Source organism: Hemicordylus capensis, chromosome 5 (assembly GCF_027244095.1).
Source record: "Hemicordylus capensis ecotype Gifberg chromosome 5, rHemCap1.1.pri, whole genome shotgun sequence".
Lineage (NCBI taxonomy): Eukaryota > Metazoa > Chordata > Lepidosauria > Squamata > Cordylidae > Hemicordylus > Hemicordylus capensis.
The window spans coordinates 244,223,966-244,241,857 of NC_069661.1; the positions used below are offsets into that span (position 1 = coordinate 244,223,966).

General features: G+C 46.1%; 1 protein-coding gene across 5 annotated transcripts in view; it reads left to right on the forward strand.

Annotated features, from left to right (window-relative positions):
• Positions 1-17,892, forward strand: part of PDE3A (phosphodiesterase 3A) — a 382,562-nt gene that overhangs the window by 332,772 nt on the left and 31,898 nt on the right. For all 5 annotated transcript variants that reach the window (XM_053252901.1, XM_053252902.1, XM_053252904.1 and 2 more), the window contains 4 exons: positions 3,829-4,089; positions 7,193-7,347; positions 9,626-9,741; positions 13,519-13,738. In XM_053252901.1, coding sequence (XP_053108876.1) covers positions 3,829-4,089; positions 7,193-7,347; positions 9,626-9,741; positions 13,519-13,738 — 752 coding nt within the window. The remainder of the gene's footprint in view (positions 1-3,828; positions 4,090-7,192; positions 7,348-9,625; positions 9,742-13,518; positions 13,739-17,892) is intronic.

Genomic DNA, 17,892 nt, shown 5'->3' on the forward strand with positions numbered 1-17,892 from the left:
TTAAGGGTGCAAGTCACTTTATGAGTGCCACACACATCCTGCGGCAGCTTCATTGGTTACGTCCACTTACGGGCTAGCTTCAAGGTGCTGGTCTTGACCTTTAAAGCTCTACACAGCTTGGGGACAGGGAACCTGCCAGACCGCATTCGCCCATATGAACCTGCCAGGGCTCTCCATTCAGTATCTCAGGCCCTGCTCATGGCCCCACCACTGACAGATCTCCAGCTGGCGGGGACTAGAGACATGGCCTTTTTGGCTGTGGCCCTTCAACTTTGGAACCCCCTCCCCAAAGAGCTTCGCCATGCTCGCTCCTTCCGTGTTTTTAAAAAACAATTTAAAACACATCTTTTAAAAGAGGCTTTTAAATGTGTTATCTGCTGCTTATATCTGGTAGGTTCTTTAGTTTTTATAGTTGTCAGTTTTTAACTTTTTATTAACTTTTTATTAGCAACGTTGTTGTTTTTTTAAAAATTGTAATTATAAATCTGCTTTTAGCCTGGTCCTTTAACTTGTTTAACTGTATTAATCTTCCACTTTACATTGTATCTTTTTAAATTAATTTTGTGAGCTGCCCCGAGCAGTAGTGTACAGGAGAGGCGGTAAATAAACAAAATAGTGCCAAGATGGCGTGGTTAGGTCTGTATCATACATGTTGCTGTAGTGGCATACATCAGTTGTTTCTTTTTAAGGTACTGTCTCAGGGCTTAAAGAAGTGGTCAGAAACCTTTTCTTTTCTTAGAAACAGGCCCCGCGTCCTTTCCAAGAGCTCTGTCAAACAAGTGTATCAAACTTGTTTTCATTCCTGCTGAATCTTGGGGTGAAAATCCCAAGCGAGACTTGCTGCGAAGTCTAAAATGATTTGTTATTTCCACTGAAGCTGCCGGCATGTGCTCAAGGGTTTTTGGAAATGGAAGAGGGGAGCGGGGAGAGGAGAAGAGAGGGGGAGTGATGTTTACTTTTAATTTTGTTTTAAGATTCTTGGCCAGGGAGTTCATGATGTGACTTGGAAACTCTATCAAATCATGATTTATTGTTTGCCTGCTATTCTGTAAAGGCCCAAGACAAGCCAGGCACAGCTGCCTGTCTGTTCCTCCGTTTGCACACTGCATGTCGATATCCTGTAGTCTCTTTCAACTTTTTCTTCTCTTTCCTTTTTGCTTTGTGGCCTATACCAGATGACTAGAACACGCGGACTGGTGAATGTTGCCAGTGGTTAGTCAACTCTGTGGTATTGCTGTCTCTGCTGTGGGGATGCAATAGAGTTGAAAAGTGGATTATTCAGCTGCAAATGAATGAATCCAATGTATGAACAAATGCCAACAAAATGTGATGTAGGTTTACTCATGTAGATTTACTCGAGACAAGCTTAAGGAAAGGTTATGGAAGGAGAGCTGGTAGCAAGCATGCATTGACCCCCTTGTGGAAGCAAGCATGCATTGACCCCCTTGCTAAGCGGGGTCCACCCTGCTTTGCATTTGAATGGGAGACTACATGTGAGCACTGTAAGATATTCCCCTTAGGGGATGGGGCCCACTCCGAGAAGAGCATCTGCATGCATGCTTGCAAAAGGTTCCAAGTTTCATCCCTGACATCTCCAAGATAGAGCTAAGAGACACTCCTGCCTGCAACCTTGGAGAAGCCGCTGCCAATCTGTATAGACAATACTGAGCTAGATAGACCAATGCTTTGACTTGGTAGAAGGCAGCTTCCAATGTTCCTGTGTTCTATATATGTAAAAGCAATTTGCGAATATTTTGAGCTATGGCTTCTACCCCTGAATTAGGTAAAAGAAAACAAGATTGGAGTCAACCAATCCAAGGTGGATCCAAGATTTGACTCAACCAGTCCAAGGATATAAACTCATATTTGCACAACTGAATCCTGAAGACATACACATTGAGGAGATTCTCACGATCGGCAAAAAGCGGGCTAAGGGAGCCTAGCCCGCTTTTTCCAGATCATGTGCTGCAACGAGAGCCGTGCTGCTCCCGGCAGCAAACCTCCTAAAGTACCCCTCCCCTTAGCCAAGGTTAACGGAGCGAGCGCTCCAATAACCTTGTCTTTTTGATCGTGTGTTGGTGCAGCTCCGCGCCACAGCAACACATGAGAAGACCCCCACTGGGAGGCTAAAACAAGCCTCCTGGCCCTGGGGGTCTCTCCAGGATGTCCCGCGCACATGTGAGTGCACACACATTTGCACGCCTTAGAGGGAACACTGCCTGCAGTGACAAAGAAGTAGGCACATAAGACTTCCAGCTGGTATAACAAGGGCACAGACCGCCCCCCCCCCGCAGCCAAAGAGATATAACACAAACCATAGTTGAAAACTGATTTGCTGTCATTCTAATTGGTTAACAAATTGCAGTTCCCTGAGACATGACATGGAACTGAAGTTTGTTCATAAAACGAAAGCCAGAACTTTCACCTTCCCTCTTGCACATATTGACAATGGTAGGAGGAGTGTGACTCTGAGATCCCACAAATCCCATAGACTCATTCATATTGCACTAAACCATGGTTTAGAGTTATGTTTGAACTCGCCAAAGAAAGAGAACTTAGAGCAAGGATAGGGAACCTTGGCTCTCCAGCTTTTGTTGAACACTCCCATCATCTCTAAGCACAATAACTTGTGGCTGGGGATTATGGGAGCTGTGGTTCAACAATAACTGGAGAACCAAGGTTGTCTATCCCTGACTTAGAGAAACTTTGGGTGGAAATATGTGGGAGGAGACAAGAGAGGAAGGTGGCTCTCCTCTCCTGTCCCATCCTGTCAACAAGAGCCCAGAAGGTCCGGAAGGCAATGAACGAGGACACATCAGATTGGGTTGCAGAACCACGGACAGCTCCATGGTTGATCCCAAAGCAGTCAAAGGTACACAGTGCTCTTAAATAGCTCTGATCTCAGGCTCCCCCTCCTAAGCTTCACCCCTCTGCTTAGAGAGTGGATGTCTTAAAGGGACACCCTTATGGAGTCTGGCATTCCTCCTCTCTATTTGATTCTGCCTAACCTGTTGCTGGCATGCAGATATCAAGGAGTGCAATGATGTGGGAGGGACCAGCTCCTCAGTGGGCTCGGGTTTTGAGGATGCTGCTTGTGGGGGCTCAGGCTCTGAGGGTGCAGATTCAGGGGCCTCCAACTCCGGAGCTATTTCAAGCTCTGGACTGAAATCCGGGCCTGGGGCTGGATCTAGTGTCGGGCGCTCAGAACCACTAGCCTAAGTGGTTTGGGTCATGTCAGTGACTTCTCTGAACTCTGAACCATTTGGCAGAACTCTCTTCATACCCATCACCCAGAAAGTGGCCTGCCCTTCGTCCACGTCAATAGTGGTCTCTGTTGGGGATGGGGAAACTCACAGAGTAACAGGCAGAACTCATGTTCTGAATTCTGCTAAATAATTTGTCTGGGAAGGGCACCACACAGATACTTTTGGTGAGTGTAACATCTTGCTTGATTTATATGCATCTGCAGGGGGAATATTTGTGCTCCAGCCTCTCCACTCGTGGACACGATTGGTATGATTGCATCAAATACTTCTTGATATTTTATTTCATTACTCTCTTCATTTGTGTGCTTCTCCGTTCGATTCCATACTTCTGTGAATCTTGTGGGTTGCACTGTCAGTAAATATCCTCCTTAAGTGATATTTTTGAGAGCGATACTACATTCCCTTGGTACATCATTGGTCTGGCTAACAGGAGAGAAGGAGCCCACCCTATATTGTCTGCAGGAAAGTGAAAACATAGGGTAGACTTCACAATGTGTGTGGTGTGGAAGCCTTCCTCGTAACCTGGCTTTCTGCTAATGGCTCTCTGTTTCTCTTCTCCCAGTCTTCAGGTACCAGTATTACAGTGGATATTGCTGTCATGGGAGAAGCTCATGGGCTCATCACAGACCTTCTAGCAGATCCTTCATTACCACCCAATGTATGCACTTCCCTGCGAGCCGTGAGCAACTTGCTGAACACACAGCTCACCTTCCAAGCTATCCACAAGCCGAGGGTCAGCCCTTTGGCCTCCTTTAATGAGAACTATACTTGCTCTGACTCAGAGGAATGCTCGGAGAAAGGAGAAAAGCTGACTATCCCCAAGGTCAGTGTCTCTTTTCCAGCTTACCACCGAAATGAAGGTTTTTCTTTCCTTGAACGCGTAGATGCAAGACCCTAAAACAGGACATTCTGTGACTAAAGAAGGTGCCTCTTTGTTGCATTTGAATCCTGCCTTCTTTCTGAAGAGCTCAGGGTGGATCACATGATCCCCTGCCTTTTATCTGGGACAATTTTGTGAGGCAGGCTAGCGTAAGAGCAGGAGCGACTCATACAAATCAGGGATGTGCACGAACGGCTTGTGCAGGCATGGTCAGGGAAGGAGTGGTTCCCTTAAAAGGCAGGTAAGCAGGGAAGAGCGCTGCAGCCATACATGGCCTTTGGTAGAGTGAGTGCTGTGCCCAGAAAAGCAGAGGAGCAAGTAAGGACCTGCTTACCTGCTTTTTAAGGGAACCACTCCCTACCCCTCCAAACCAGTTTGTCTGCAGGAACCTGAGCCAGTTTGGCACTTCCCAAAGGAGGCACTCAGTGGGTTCATGCACATCCCTAATCCTAATGAGCCAGGGTGGGGGCAAGAGAGGCACAGTTCCTCTTCTTCCCAGAAGCCCGTTGCTCCTCTCTCCTGCCCTTTCTGAGATCTGCACTGACTGCAGGCTGGCCACTCATCAGATATGACTACAATGCATATTTATACACCGCTTTTCAAATGGAGTTCCCCAAGTGAACTTGTATCTTGTAACATAGATACGAGTAAATAAGTAAAAAGGCTCCCTATTCGCAAAGGGCTCACGATCTAAAAAATAAATATAAGATGGACACCAGCAACAGCCACTGGAGGGGTAATGTGTTTGGGGTGGATACAGCCAGTTGCTCCCCCCACCCACCGGCTCAATAAAGAGAATCGCCACTTTTAAAAGGTGCCTCTTGGCTCAGTTAGCAGGAGTTCAGAGCTACACAGTGAAATGCCCTGCTGCACCTGATGAATGGCCAGCCTGCAGGTGGCGCAGCTCTCATTAACACTGGGGCTGCGTGGGCGGGATGGGAGAGAGAGGAGCACATGGAGCTTGGGAAGAAGAGGCAGCTGTGCTTCCTTTGACGCCCCCGCCCGCTCATTAGGTTGAGCCGCTCCAGGGTGAGAGACAATGGCAGCCATCCAGAGCTACAGAATGCTTGCGGGAGGGCGTTGGGCTAGCAAACTGTTGCACTAGCTAGTTATGCTATGCCAGGTGCTTGTGCAAGGGCACCTTTGCTTTGGGTGTCGGCCAGTGACTGCCCCAAAGTCACCCAGTAAGTGGAGATTGGAATCCCCCCGTCTAAATCTGGCTCTTTGATCACATCACCACACTAGACCCAAGCGCTCTAGAAAGGTTCCAGAGAAGAGACTTCCTCCTCTCTAAGTGAATGTGAGACAGTCGCTCATGTCCATGATCCTTAATCTCCCCTTGTCACTTCTGAGAGCTAGAAAGTCCTTCTGAGTACGATGGTGGGAACAACACATTCTGTATTTACCTGAATCCAAAACTAGGGTTCCCCCCCCACATGTTTTTTAATATTAGAAACCAGGAGGTCGCCTTAAGTTCTGTTTCTTTTGAGTAAATGCATTTAAGCTGTATTTAAGCTCTACTTTTTAAGGGGATGGTCTTAAATTTAGAGTCATCTTTGATTCGGGTAAAGATGGTTTACTTTCCCTGATCTTGTCAGGGAAAGTAAACAAACAAGGCCATCTCCAGTTTTCACAGGGGCTCTTGGCATACTGTCTTCTTTGGGCTCATCTTTGCTCAGTAGGCACCTCTTATGATTCATGGTGGTGCTTGCCTGGGCAGATGGGATTTGAGAGAGGAGGTAGCATCACAGTGATTCTTTCAGGCAAGAGAATTGCTCCTCTGCCACCACACGAGGGTTGTGGGCACAGAGTTGGTCTTGGAAGATATCAGTGGGTCCTTCAGAGAGTCCTGCATCTTAGCAGCTGCCCAACAACACCAGTCCTGGAACTAAAGCTTTGTGCATTGTGCATCTAGGGGCTCCATAGGTACACCCTGATTCTGATTGGAAAGCCATCTACACAAATGGTTCTGGCAACACCCACTGAAAACAAAACAAACTGAAAACAAAACCTTGTGTAAAGAAGTATTATTCTTTGGTTGGGTTAAACTTCCTGTCAGTCATTTTGAATGTGGATGACCTCACATTTTCACTTTTGGAAAGAGAATGCCATTTGAAAACTTCCTTTGCCCTCTTGGCAATGGTCTCCAATAAGTACATAAGAACTAGGTGGTCAAAACCCAGAGGGGAAATAAGGTGGTGGTGGTGGTAGTAGTGAGTGATTCTTGCCCTGGTGAGATTCAGTGGGGTAAAGACAAAGGCTGCTTCAAGAGCCAGACCAGATGTTCTACGCTCGATCTGTATTCCCTCAGAAAAGTGTTAAAGATCCAACACTACCCAGAGGTTCCCCCATCTAATAGAGTCCAGCCTCTCTGTGTCAGAAAGTTGCAAGTCCCATTAGATGGGGAAGGACCGCAGATTCCTTTGTCTGTGAAAATATTGCAAGCTTCACTGGTTTGGAAAACAATGATTATGTGTAAACTCCTTGAACTGGATTGTTGGTGTCCTATTTCCCCAGCCCCACGAAGAAACTGGAAGAATGCTTGTCAAGAGTGTTATATATAGATCTATCCCTCAGCATTGGGGATCACAAATGGGAGATTTTGTGGGGTGGGGTCCAGTGTTCTTTCTAAAAAAATTTCATCTGTGTGCAGAATGAGTTTTGTTCTGGGCAGAAGTATCAAGACAGTGTGAGCGCACAAGCATTCAGAGTGGGAACCTTCCTGATTCAACCTGAGTGGGATCTAAAATTAACTGAGCAGACATCAGAAAATGTGTGAGCACGCAGACATGCACACACTTTAGAGTGAACAGTGATGGGGCCGTAGCTCAATGGTAGAAAATCTGCTTTGCGTGCAGAAAGTCCCAGGTTCAACCCCTGACATCTCCGAGTAGGACTGGGAGAGATTCCTGTCTGAAACCTTGAAGAACTGCTACCAGTCAGTGTATACAGTACTAAGCTAGATGGACCAATGGTCTGACTCGGTATAAGGCAGCTTCCTATGTTCCTTTCATATAACTGAAAAGTGTTAATGTCTTCTCCCTAGCGCTTCCGGAAGAGTCTGCCACCGGGTCTTTTGCGGCGAGTGTCATCCACTTGGACAACCACCACATCAGCCACTGGTTTGCCTACCTTGGAGCCAGCTCCAGTGAGAAGAGACCGCAGCGCTAGCATCAAACTTCATGATACATCGTCATCCAGGTGAGGAAATAGTTGTGGGTGGTTTCATAAGAGGAAAAAATACATTGGATTGCCATAGTCATTGAGAGGACCTCTAAAAACATTGGCTTACTTTAGGAAGCAGTAGACACTGTTGTCAAGAAATGAAAATTGACTCGATGTAGTCATAAAATATAAAGGCACAGTTCTCAAAGGTATCCTGTTCAGGGTTAGAGCTATAAGCCCACAGAGATGTCCAGTTGGATTTGAAAAAGTTTGATAGTAGAGCAGGGATCAGCAGGTAGTAGGGATGTGCGAACAGTTTTGGAACCAAACCTATTCGACATTGAACCGGTTCAGTTTGACAGCTTGATGCCAAACCGAACTCTGCCCCCGGTTCAGTTCAACATCGAGCCAAACGTCCCCCCCCCCCACCGACCTGTTCATGGGCTTCGAAGTTTTTTTAAAAGTTGTTTTACTCAACTTACCCCCTCCGGGGTGCTTCTCCAGGACTGCGGGCGAGGGTCTCTGGGGGTCCCCCCTCCCCCAGCCAGATTCCATTACTGCCAAAATTGCCCAATTCGGGCAGTCTTTGGCCTGTTCGGGGCCTGTCCTCCTTGGTCATGACCTGACTATGCAGAGACCCATTGGGCATGTGCAGTGGCCTTAAAAATGGCCACCACCATGGAAGGCAGGCCCAGAATGGGCCAAAGACTGCCTGAACCAGGTGATTTTGGCAGTAATGGAGTCCAGCAGGCGGAAAGGAAACCTCTGGAAACACACACCCCGCGGCCTCAGAGAAGACACCCTGAAGTGGGTAAGTTGACTTTAAAAAAAAAAATTTGAAATTTGCAAACCCGTCTGAACTGAACTGGGGGGGTGGCGTTCAAGGGGATGCAAAACCGAACTGGCCTGGTCTGGTTCAAGTCTGGTTCGGACCCAAACTGGGCCAGCCAGTTTTGTGCACACCCCTAGCAGGTAGTTGGAAGAGGTTTCTGAAGGACCTAGGACAGCAACTAAGCAGCTCCGATGTTGCTCCAGCAAGATCTACAGCTCAATCAAGTCCTTATGAACTTCTCAGTTCTGTGCACTAGCTCTAAGCCTTTCCCCTGTCTGCTCAGCACAGGAGACAATTGCTAACATGACTGATGGCACTGGAAAGTAGATAAAAACAACTATGTTATGGAAGTAAGATTAGAAAATAAGAACAGTAAGCCATGTTGTGCTCTTTGATGAACTTTTAACCAATTAATACAGTAGACAGTTATTCTGCAGTTAATGTTTCTGGCACCCCCAAGTGGTAGGATTTAGTGCTGATTTAGATGTTACAATCACTACAGTGAGTAGCATCCACGTGACAATTTCCCCACAACCCCAGCCATATCATTTAGAACAACTCACTATGTGATTCTGGGTCATCATGACCTGGGTTTCCCCACCCCAGCCAGGAAAATCTAATGACGTGGGCCAAGGCCAGGGAAATTCATGACATGAAGGCCTTGACACACATGGATGAGTCGTTCTAAATGAAGTAGCCTTATAATTTCCCTTGAGAAGCAGGATCTCTGTGGTAAGTAAAACATCTTATACTCAGTTTCATCCTAACCAAATGTACAATCAAAAACAGATGACCAGTTCTTAGATGAAATTCTTACAAAGCTCGCTTCTATGGTTTTCATGTGGCAAACATCTCTCCTTCTGAATGGGCTGTGGTTGGGAGGCACAGCATCTGCTTTATATGCAGGTAGTCCCAAGTTCACGTCCTGGCATCTCCAGGGAGGGCTTGGAAAGCAGTATAAGACCATCAAACAAAAGGGCCATCTAGTCCAGTGCCTTGTTTCTCACAGTGACCAGCCTTCAGGGAGCCATCAAGGGAACAGCCCTCTCCTGATATTCCTTAGCAACTGGTCTTCAGTGGTATATTGCACCTGCATCTGGAGCACACATCACAACTAACAGCTATTAATAAGCTTCTCCATTTTTAAAATAACCTTGATAAGGCATTGAAGCCAGTGGTCATCACATCATCTTCTGGCAGCAAGTCTCATACACTCATTATGCTCTGAGTGAAGAAGGGATGGGGCCAGAGCTTAGAGGCAGAGCACTAGCTTTGCATAGTGCAGGATCAGTTACAGGATCAATCCCCAGAAAGCATCTCCAAGTAGGGCTGAGAAAAACTCCTGCCTGAAGCCTTGGGGAGCTGCTGCCAATCAGTGTAGACAAAACTGAACTGGATGAACCAATGGTCTCACTCGGTATAAGGCAGCTCCCTATGTTCAACATTCTAACAGTTGTGTTGGCCTGTGCTCTGTTTCCACAGCTCCGATCCTTGGAACAATTCCCTCCTGATGACCATCACCAAAAGCCGGTCTTTCTCGGCCTCCTACGCCATGTCTGCGGCAAACCATGTTAATTCAAAAAAGCCCAGCCGACAAGGTGGTCAGCTCTTTGGCATAATGACGTGCTGTCTTCCAGTGAATCTAAATCAGCAACAGTTTGTAGGTCACAGCAGGATCTGAAAATATGTGGTGATCTGAATCACTAAGGAGTAAATGGTGCTGTATGTATGCTTGCCGTACTCTTTTACCGTTCAGCGATGTGAAGGGCCATAGTCCTGTGGGAGAGCACTTGGTTTTCATGCAGAAGGTCTCCAGCTCAGTCCCAGGCATCTCCACTTGAAGGATCAAGAAGGAGGTGATGGGAAAGACCCCCACTTAAGTCCCTGGAGAGCTGCTTCCGATTGGAATAGAAAGCAGTCAACTCAATGGCCTGACTGCCTACATGGCAGCTTTGTGTTTTCATATATTCCCCCGGGCATATTTTGCATTGTGCAAGAGTTTCAGGTTTCCATCTGTGGAAGAAGAGATGGCAAAAGAGCTGGTCTTGCAGTAGCAAGTGTCAATGGTCCCCTTTGCCAAGCAGGATCTGTGCAAGTTTGCATTTGGATGGTGACTAGAATTGAGCACTGCAAGATGGACCATGGCTCAGTGGAAGAGCTTCTGGAACTCCTTCCGCCTTGATCCTAGGCTTGCCCCCTCCCTGTTTAATTTTAAATGGCTGTTGAAGCCTTTTTAATTTCAGTAGACCTTCCCCGAACTTTATATATTTCTTGATGGTTGCTCTGTTGTAATGACAGTCTTATCCATTCCGATGATTTTAGAAATTGTCTTTAGAAAATCACTGTTTTTGTAAGCCACCATGAATTCATTTATGAACATAGGAAGCTGCCACATAGTGAGTCAGACCATTGGTCCATCTAGCTCAGTATTGTCTTCACAGACTGGCAGCGGCTTCTCCAAGGTTGCAGGCAGGAATCTCTCTCAGCCCTATCTGGGAGATGCTGCCAGGGAGGGAACCTGGAACCTTCTGCATGCAAGCATGCAGTGCTCTTTCCAGATTGTCCCCATCCCCTAAGGGGAATATCTTACAGTGCTCACGCATGTCATCTCCCACTCATATGCAACCAGGGCAGACCCTCGCAAAGGGGACAATTCATGCTGGCTAACACAAGACCAGCTCTGAGAGTGGCAGCATATATACAAATAAATCTACTTGCATGCAAAAATCCCAGGTTAACTCCCTGGCATCTCCAGGTAGGACTGGCGGAAGACTCCTGCCTGAAACTTTGGCAAGCCACTGCCAGTCAGTGTAGACAATTCTGAATAGATGAACAAATGCTCTGACTCAGCTTCCTATGTTCCTTTGACAGAGCCCCATGCAAGTCAACACTCCCTGCTCCCATCCTGAATGGGGGCAAAGTCTTGGCAGAACCCTTTCATTATCATGCAACTTAGGGCCAAACATGATGTGATACTGGAGACGCATCACTCAGTGGCATCATGACATGATGATTAAGGGAATACCTGTGCAATGAACACATATGTGCAAGCACCAGTTTGCCTAGCTGTGCTAAAATATTGGAATTTGCAAAATTGTGCTCTTGCACACAGACAGCATAAGGGGAAAAAGAGAGGGGGGACACAGAAGGGGCAAAGTACATTTATGGGTCGGTGAGCTGAAACATAATTTCTGAAACAGAACTGGGGGTGGGGGTGGGGGATGAAGTGTGACACTGGTTGTAGAACTGCATTCTTTCGATAGTGTCAGACTTTATGCAAATGTGCAACTGGACACATTTTGCTCAATGGGAAAGATGTCCTTTGGGAACTATGTTTTTTCTGCAGTTGGGAATATGGGGGTTTACTAAGGAAAAGAGTTATAGAAATAGAGGGGTGTGAGGTGAAAGAAATAGAAAAATAAGACCATTACTGTTTCCTTTCCATCCTCATTCCTCATCACTTGATATTGATAGCATATTTATTGGAACCAACTACCTGAGTAGTCAAAAGCATTTCTGTATGTAAAATTATATATATAAATAGTATATGTAGGGATATCATAGTTATATAGCATTTTTAAAAAAGAGTCTCCATTGATAGTGCTCGTGCCACACCTCCTTTCACTTCATATTGATCACTGTTATTTTCTTTCTTCCTTTCTTAAGTTGGAAAATTTGGGGGAAGTGCTCATGGAGTAGGGATGGGAGTGGGTTACACCAGCAACTTGTGCAGTTGGGGGGAAAGTTTAGAATAAACCCTGGATAGGGTGACACTAGTCTGGAACCATATAGCAGATTTGTTTGTTTAGTATATTTGTGTACTATCCCAAACTCATGTCTCTGGGTGGTTTACAATGGCCCAGTTCAGATGTAATACAGAATCGGACCCACAGTTCCATGCCCCCCTCCCGCCGCTCTCCCATCTGTGTTCAGACATGGGGTAGAGAGAGCTCTCTGCAGTAGCGAGACTGCAGAAAGACAGGGGAGCTGGCTGTGTGGGCTTCCTTCTTTCTTGAAGGACAGCCTGCACAGCCAATAAAAGCTGGTGTGAGGCAGGGAGCTTCCACCCTCAACTTCAGCTTGGGCGAAGGCTAACCGCAGTGCCACGTTTGAATGTACTGCTGCCACAGGCAAACTGGAGGTTGGGACAATGAAAGCTAAAGATAACCGAAGGTGACAAATAGAGTTTGGGGAGGGAAACCGCGGGTCCAGTTTTTTCCTTTAACTGTGGTTCCCTGTGTTCGGACGTTTGGTTAACAAAACCGCAGGTGAAGGGACCTCCGTTTTCATATTCCGTCTGAACCCGGCCGGGAAGTATAGCGTAAATTAAAACAGGAAATGAAAACATTTAAACCCATTTTGAAACAAGACACACTCCTATCCATCTAGTTAAAAACAGAGTATTTCATGTAAGTAGCAGCCTTGCACTAGTGCACTGTCCTTCAGCAAGCAGTGCAGGATGTCAGCCAGTGTCTTTAGCCTAAATCTAAGGCAGCCACAGAGAGCTCTGACTTTGAGCAAAGCAGTGATGTGGAGGAGACAAGGCACATAACCCTTTCCCTGTGGCACCATCTCTGTGCAAAGAGTCGCCCTCTCCAAGCTGCTTTCTGGCCCCATGAACCTGATATCTTGTCCCCTGCCAGTGTGAAAGCAGCTGGGGCGGGTGATTTTGATCAGAAAAGGTCAATGTGGAAATAGTCCCGCACACACCCCCTCCCCTCTGCTGCTCCTCCAATCAGATTTGCTCTCCGCTGGCAGCTGTGTTAGAGACTTGAGGAGAAATGGGAAGACACAAGAATGCTGTTTCACACCCGAAGGGACAAGCCACCCCGGACAGCTTCCTTGAGATTAGCTGGTATCAAAATCTTGATCTAAGTAAGAGATAGCATATTGTAATTGGTCCTTAAAGTGAACCATCCTAGAGCGGAGGCGGTTAAAGCTGTGGTTGAATCTGCTCACCTAGGGCTTCGCAGACTTGGCTCCTTGTGCTGTTGGACTACAACTCCCATCACCCCCTGCCCTATAGTGGTTAGGGGTGATGGGAGTTGTAGTCCAACAACATCTGAGGACCCAAGCTTGAGAGCCCTTGTGCGTAACCTATTCGTCATTAACCTATTAACTAACCTAGCCCAGAGATGTGAGTGTTGGCTGGTATCGACATTTGCTAAATAAATAAATTTGCTAAAAATAAATAAACCTATTTTTGGTATAATTCCATACACTGAGAAGATTCCCAGGGTGGGGGTGGGGGAACCCTGTAAAAAAGATTCTGTCTATATGAAGCAAATAGAGGTGTCTGCACATTATCTTTTCTTTTCTTTTAATCAAAATTTAATTCTTGGTCCCGTCCCCAATGCCTCCCCCACCCACAACAGGTATTCTGCCAAGTATTTCACCGCTCACCTCCCCAAGCCATTCGCCCATCCAGGGCACTCCAGCAAGCAGTCCTACCAGCAAGACCTCAGAGGAACAGTTTCCAGAGTCAGCCCTCACTGCCGCTAAGCAAGCCATCAAAACCCATAGAACCTTAGCCTCCACTCAGAGCGCACCTAACCTGTCGGGGCCTGTGGTGGCCGCCCCTGTCATCTGCAGCAGGTAAGAGACTAATCTGGCACTTGTCAGAAGTGTGGCTTGTTTCTCGGTAGATGTGTCCATTCCTCTAGATCAGGGATCCTCAACGTTGGGCCCCCAGATGTTCTTGGACTTCAACTCCCATAATCCCCAGCCAAAGGCCACTGGGCCTGGGGATTATGGGAGTTGAAGTCCAAGAACATCTGGGGGCCCAACATTGAAGATCCCTGCATTAGGGGAAGAGCAGTGTATCAGTGGAAGAACCCCTGCTTTGCTGCAGATGGTCCCGGGTTCAATCCCTGGCAGCATCTCCTGGTAGGGCTGGGAAAGGCTCTTGTTGAAACCTTGGAGAAGCTGCTGCCAGTCAGAGTAGACCAGGGATTCTTAATGTTAGAGCCCCAGATGTTATTGGACTTCATCTCCCATAATCCCCAACCAAAGGCCTCTGGGGTTTGGGATTATGGGAGTTGACATCCCATAATATCTGGGGACCCAACATTGAGAATCCCTGCTCTAGATTTCCTCCTGCAGAGCACAACATGATGGCTGATCTCCAAAGATGTCATGAGTGCACAAGGATTAGAATTGCAGTGGCAACTCCATTGCTTGTGATATGAAACATAAATACAATCTTGTCTGTCTGTCTATAAATTATGTTTTTATGCCGCCTGATATATACATTTTTAGGTGGTGTAAAAGGTAAAGTGCCGTCGATTCGGTGTCGACTCTTGGCGACCACAGAGCCATGTGGTTTTCTTTGGTAGAATATTGGCGGGAGTGGGTGGGGGTGGTACCATTGTCTCCTTCCACACAGTATGAGATGATGCCTTTCAGCATCTTCCTATATTGCTGTTGCCCAATATAGGTGTTTCCCATACTCTGGGAAACGCCAGTGGGGATTCAAACCAGCAACCTCTTGCTCCCTAGGCAAGTTACTTCCCCAATGCGCCATTAGGTGACGGTGTACATAATACTAATTACCATATAAAAATAGAAACAGACCATTGAAACACTTTCACAGAATAGACACATTTGTGGCAGACAAGTCTATCAGTGGCTACTAGTCCTGATGACTATAGGCTTCCTCCACGTTCAGAGGCAAGATGCCTCCAAATACCAGTTGCAAGAGAGCAACAACAGGAGCAGGGCACGCCTGCATCTCCTGGTTATGTGGCTTCTCAGAGCAGGCACTGTGGGGAACAGCGTGCTGGACTGGATGGGCCTGATCCAGAAAGGCTCTTCTTATGCTCTCATGTAAATAAGAGAGCCACCAGTTTTTAAAGATGCATTATTTACTTACTTAGCAGAAACGTTTTTATTTATTGTTAAATTTATATACCGCCTTTCATTAAAAACAATCCCAAGGCAGGATTTCCTGCAGAAATGTCCGTGGGAAGCCCATAAGTAAGACATGTAGGCAAATACCGTTCTCTCAGGGTTGCTTCCCAGCAACTGGTATTCAGAGGGATCCTGCCTCCTACATAAAAACATAAGAATAGCCCTGCTGGATCAGGCCCAAGGCCTATCTAGTCCAGCATCCTGTTTCACACAGCAGCCCACCAGATGCCTCCAAGAAGCCCCCAAGGAGGGGGTGAGAACCTGCCTTCTCTCCTGCTGCTGATCCCCAGCAACTGGTATCTAGAGGCATCTTGCCTCTGAGGCTGGAGGTGGCTTATAGCCCTCAGACTAGTAGCCATTGATAGACCTGTCCTCCATAACTTTGTCTAAGCCCCTTTTAAAGCCATCCAAGCTATCTCCTGACCCTGGAGATAGCATATAGCCATCACAACTAGTAACGACTTGCTTCCGTGAACTGATGCCTCCTGTGTTTGAGACCCTGACACAAACATCTCACCTGCTTTGCTTCTCTTGACACATGGTGCAGAGTTGAAGCTTCCGGGAGCACAAGCATTTTTCTTCACTCTCCTGAGTTTTGATTTTAACAGCCCATAAATCTTTCCTTAGGACAGTTTGTTCATTTTTCTTGACACGTGGTGTCCTGCCTAGACAGCTGAATGGAGAATGGCCATCTGCTCCGCCCTCTCTGTGCAATGTATTCAGATATATTCCATGTTTTTCATGAGGGGCAAGCAGAATGTCCAGTAATGTGTATTTTTCAGAAGCAGAACTCTCAGAAATGTGGTCTGGAGCTACTACTGAATGTTGTAGAATAATTGAGCAATATTTCAGGCGGATAGAATGATTCTTGGGAACTGCATTGTTCTCCAGGGCAGTTCACATCTTGAAGTAATTTCCCCAAAATTACTTGGTTGAAATGAAATATATGATTAATGGATTCTATCAGTACCAGTCCAGATATTTATGCCATTTTCCAATGAAACAGATTTATGTCATGTTCTTTGCTACTAAATGATGCCTGTGAAAAGTCTGAAGAACTAACTGGTTAAATATGTGTAACGTGCAAATGTCTTTTTCTACTGAAAAAGGGTGTGGAAAGCTTTGATCACTTTTTTTAGAGCTGTCTCTATCAACTGGTTAGCATCCAAAAGTCTATCGGTTCTCCAGCGTAAAGTACTGGACTGATTTCCTTTATGATGTTAGGAAAATAGGTGTTTTCTTAAGCAGGTACATGTTACAACGAGCGAAGGATTTCTGCAATATGCACTCATATGTCGCATGCATCTCTTAGAAACACAAGCATGGTTTTAGCATATACAGTAAAGGCACAGTGTGATGCCACCCTAGTCTTTTTATCTATTTCTGGAAGAGTTGGAAATGTTATGATCCTTATGGATGCATAACTGGACCACATGCAGGCAAGAGGGAGGTACTGGCATACTTAAGGTAATCTGCAGGTTCATCGGTTTCACAAAGATCTGGAGGAGAAAAAACGTAAACCCAAAACTGCCTCAATGGAGCGGAATGTTCGCAAACTCAGAGGGTACTTAACAGACAATGAGGTGGGTGGATCTAATGGAACTCAGTAATAAGGAGTGGGTCTTTGCTGCTAACCTTAGTTTTTTCACCATGTTCAGGTTCAGGTAACACATGCACATCAGGGATCTACTGCAACATTTTGTTGCAGGTCCATACTTGTGCAATATATTTGTCCAATGCTTAGAGTATCCACCACATTCATTTTACCCCTCAGTTATTGAAAAGAAGAGCCACGAATGCACTTATTGTTTTGGACTCCCCCACCTTCACCAGGCCCATTAGAGTCCCTTGGCATCTCCTAATCAAACCCGTCTTTCTGTTTTGTCCTGTATTTTGATTTCTTGGAACTAGAGCCATGGCAACCTCCTGAAATAAAACAAAGGGTTCCAAGAAACAGCTTCTTTGGTCTGACTTTGGGAAGCTTGGTGGCAATAGGTTGTGTGTGTTGATGTTGTTATGTAACACTCATAATTGCATCCAGGCTTGAGATTTAGCTTTTTAAATTTAACTGAGGGACAGCCACCCAAGCAGGTTGCAGGGGGTTCCAGAAGGGCCAGTTCACTGTGGTTTCTGCTGGTCAACCACCAGCACTTGGATCACAGTCTGTGTCTCTCCATTGAGTCATGCTGGTGGGAAAGTAGGTCAGGGTGCTGACACTTTAAACCACACAGAACAAGCAACATCTGCAAACCTACACAGATGATCTAGAGCAGGAGGTCCGATGTTGCTGGACTACAACTCCCATCATCCAATTTGGCCACTATAGCTCAGGGTGATGGGAGTTGTAGTCCAATGACATCTCAGGGCCCAGTGTTGGGAACCCCTGCTCTAGTGAAATGAAATACATCAAGGATTATGTATGGAATTGCATCAAGGTTCCCTAAGAATTTGATCTACTCCTCCTAGTAATTTGAGTGGTGCATTTCGAAATGTAGTATATTTGCCTCCATCTTCCTTAAACTTCTGAATTCTGCATGACGAGTCTCTATAAACAAACATCCTTCTCTTTCCAATGTTCTGGTTTGCATTTGCATGTGAGAACATCAAATAATGTTCCAATGATGGGTGAAACATCAAGTGGCAGTGTGCATGTATGAATGGTCCAGAACAGCTACATCACCACAGACAGAACTTTTGTATCTTCTCACATCACTTCCAACACCTTGATTTTCAGAGGGTTCATTCACATACAGTATCCAAAGATCTATCATATGGCATGCAGTCACCCATGTATGAACCATGAATTTAAATGATCCATGACTAAAGGTGAAATAAAAATA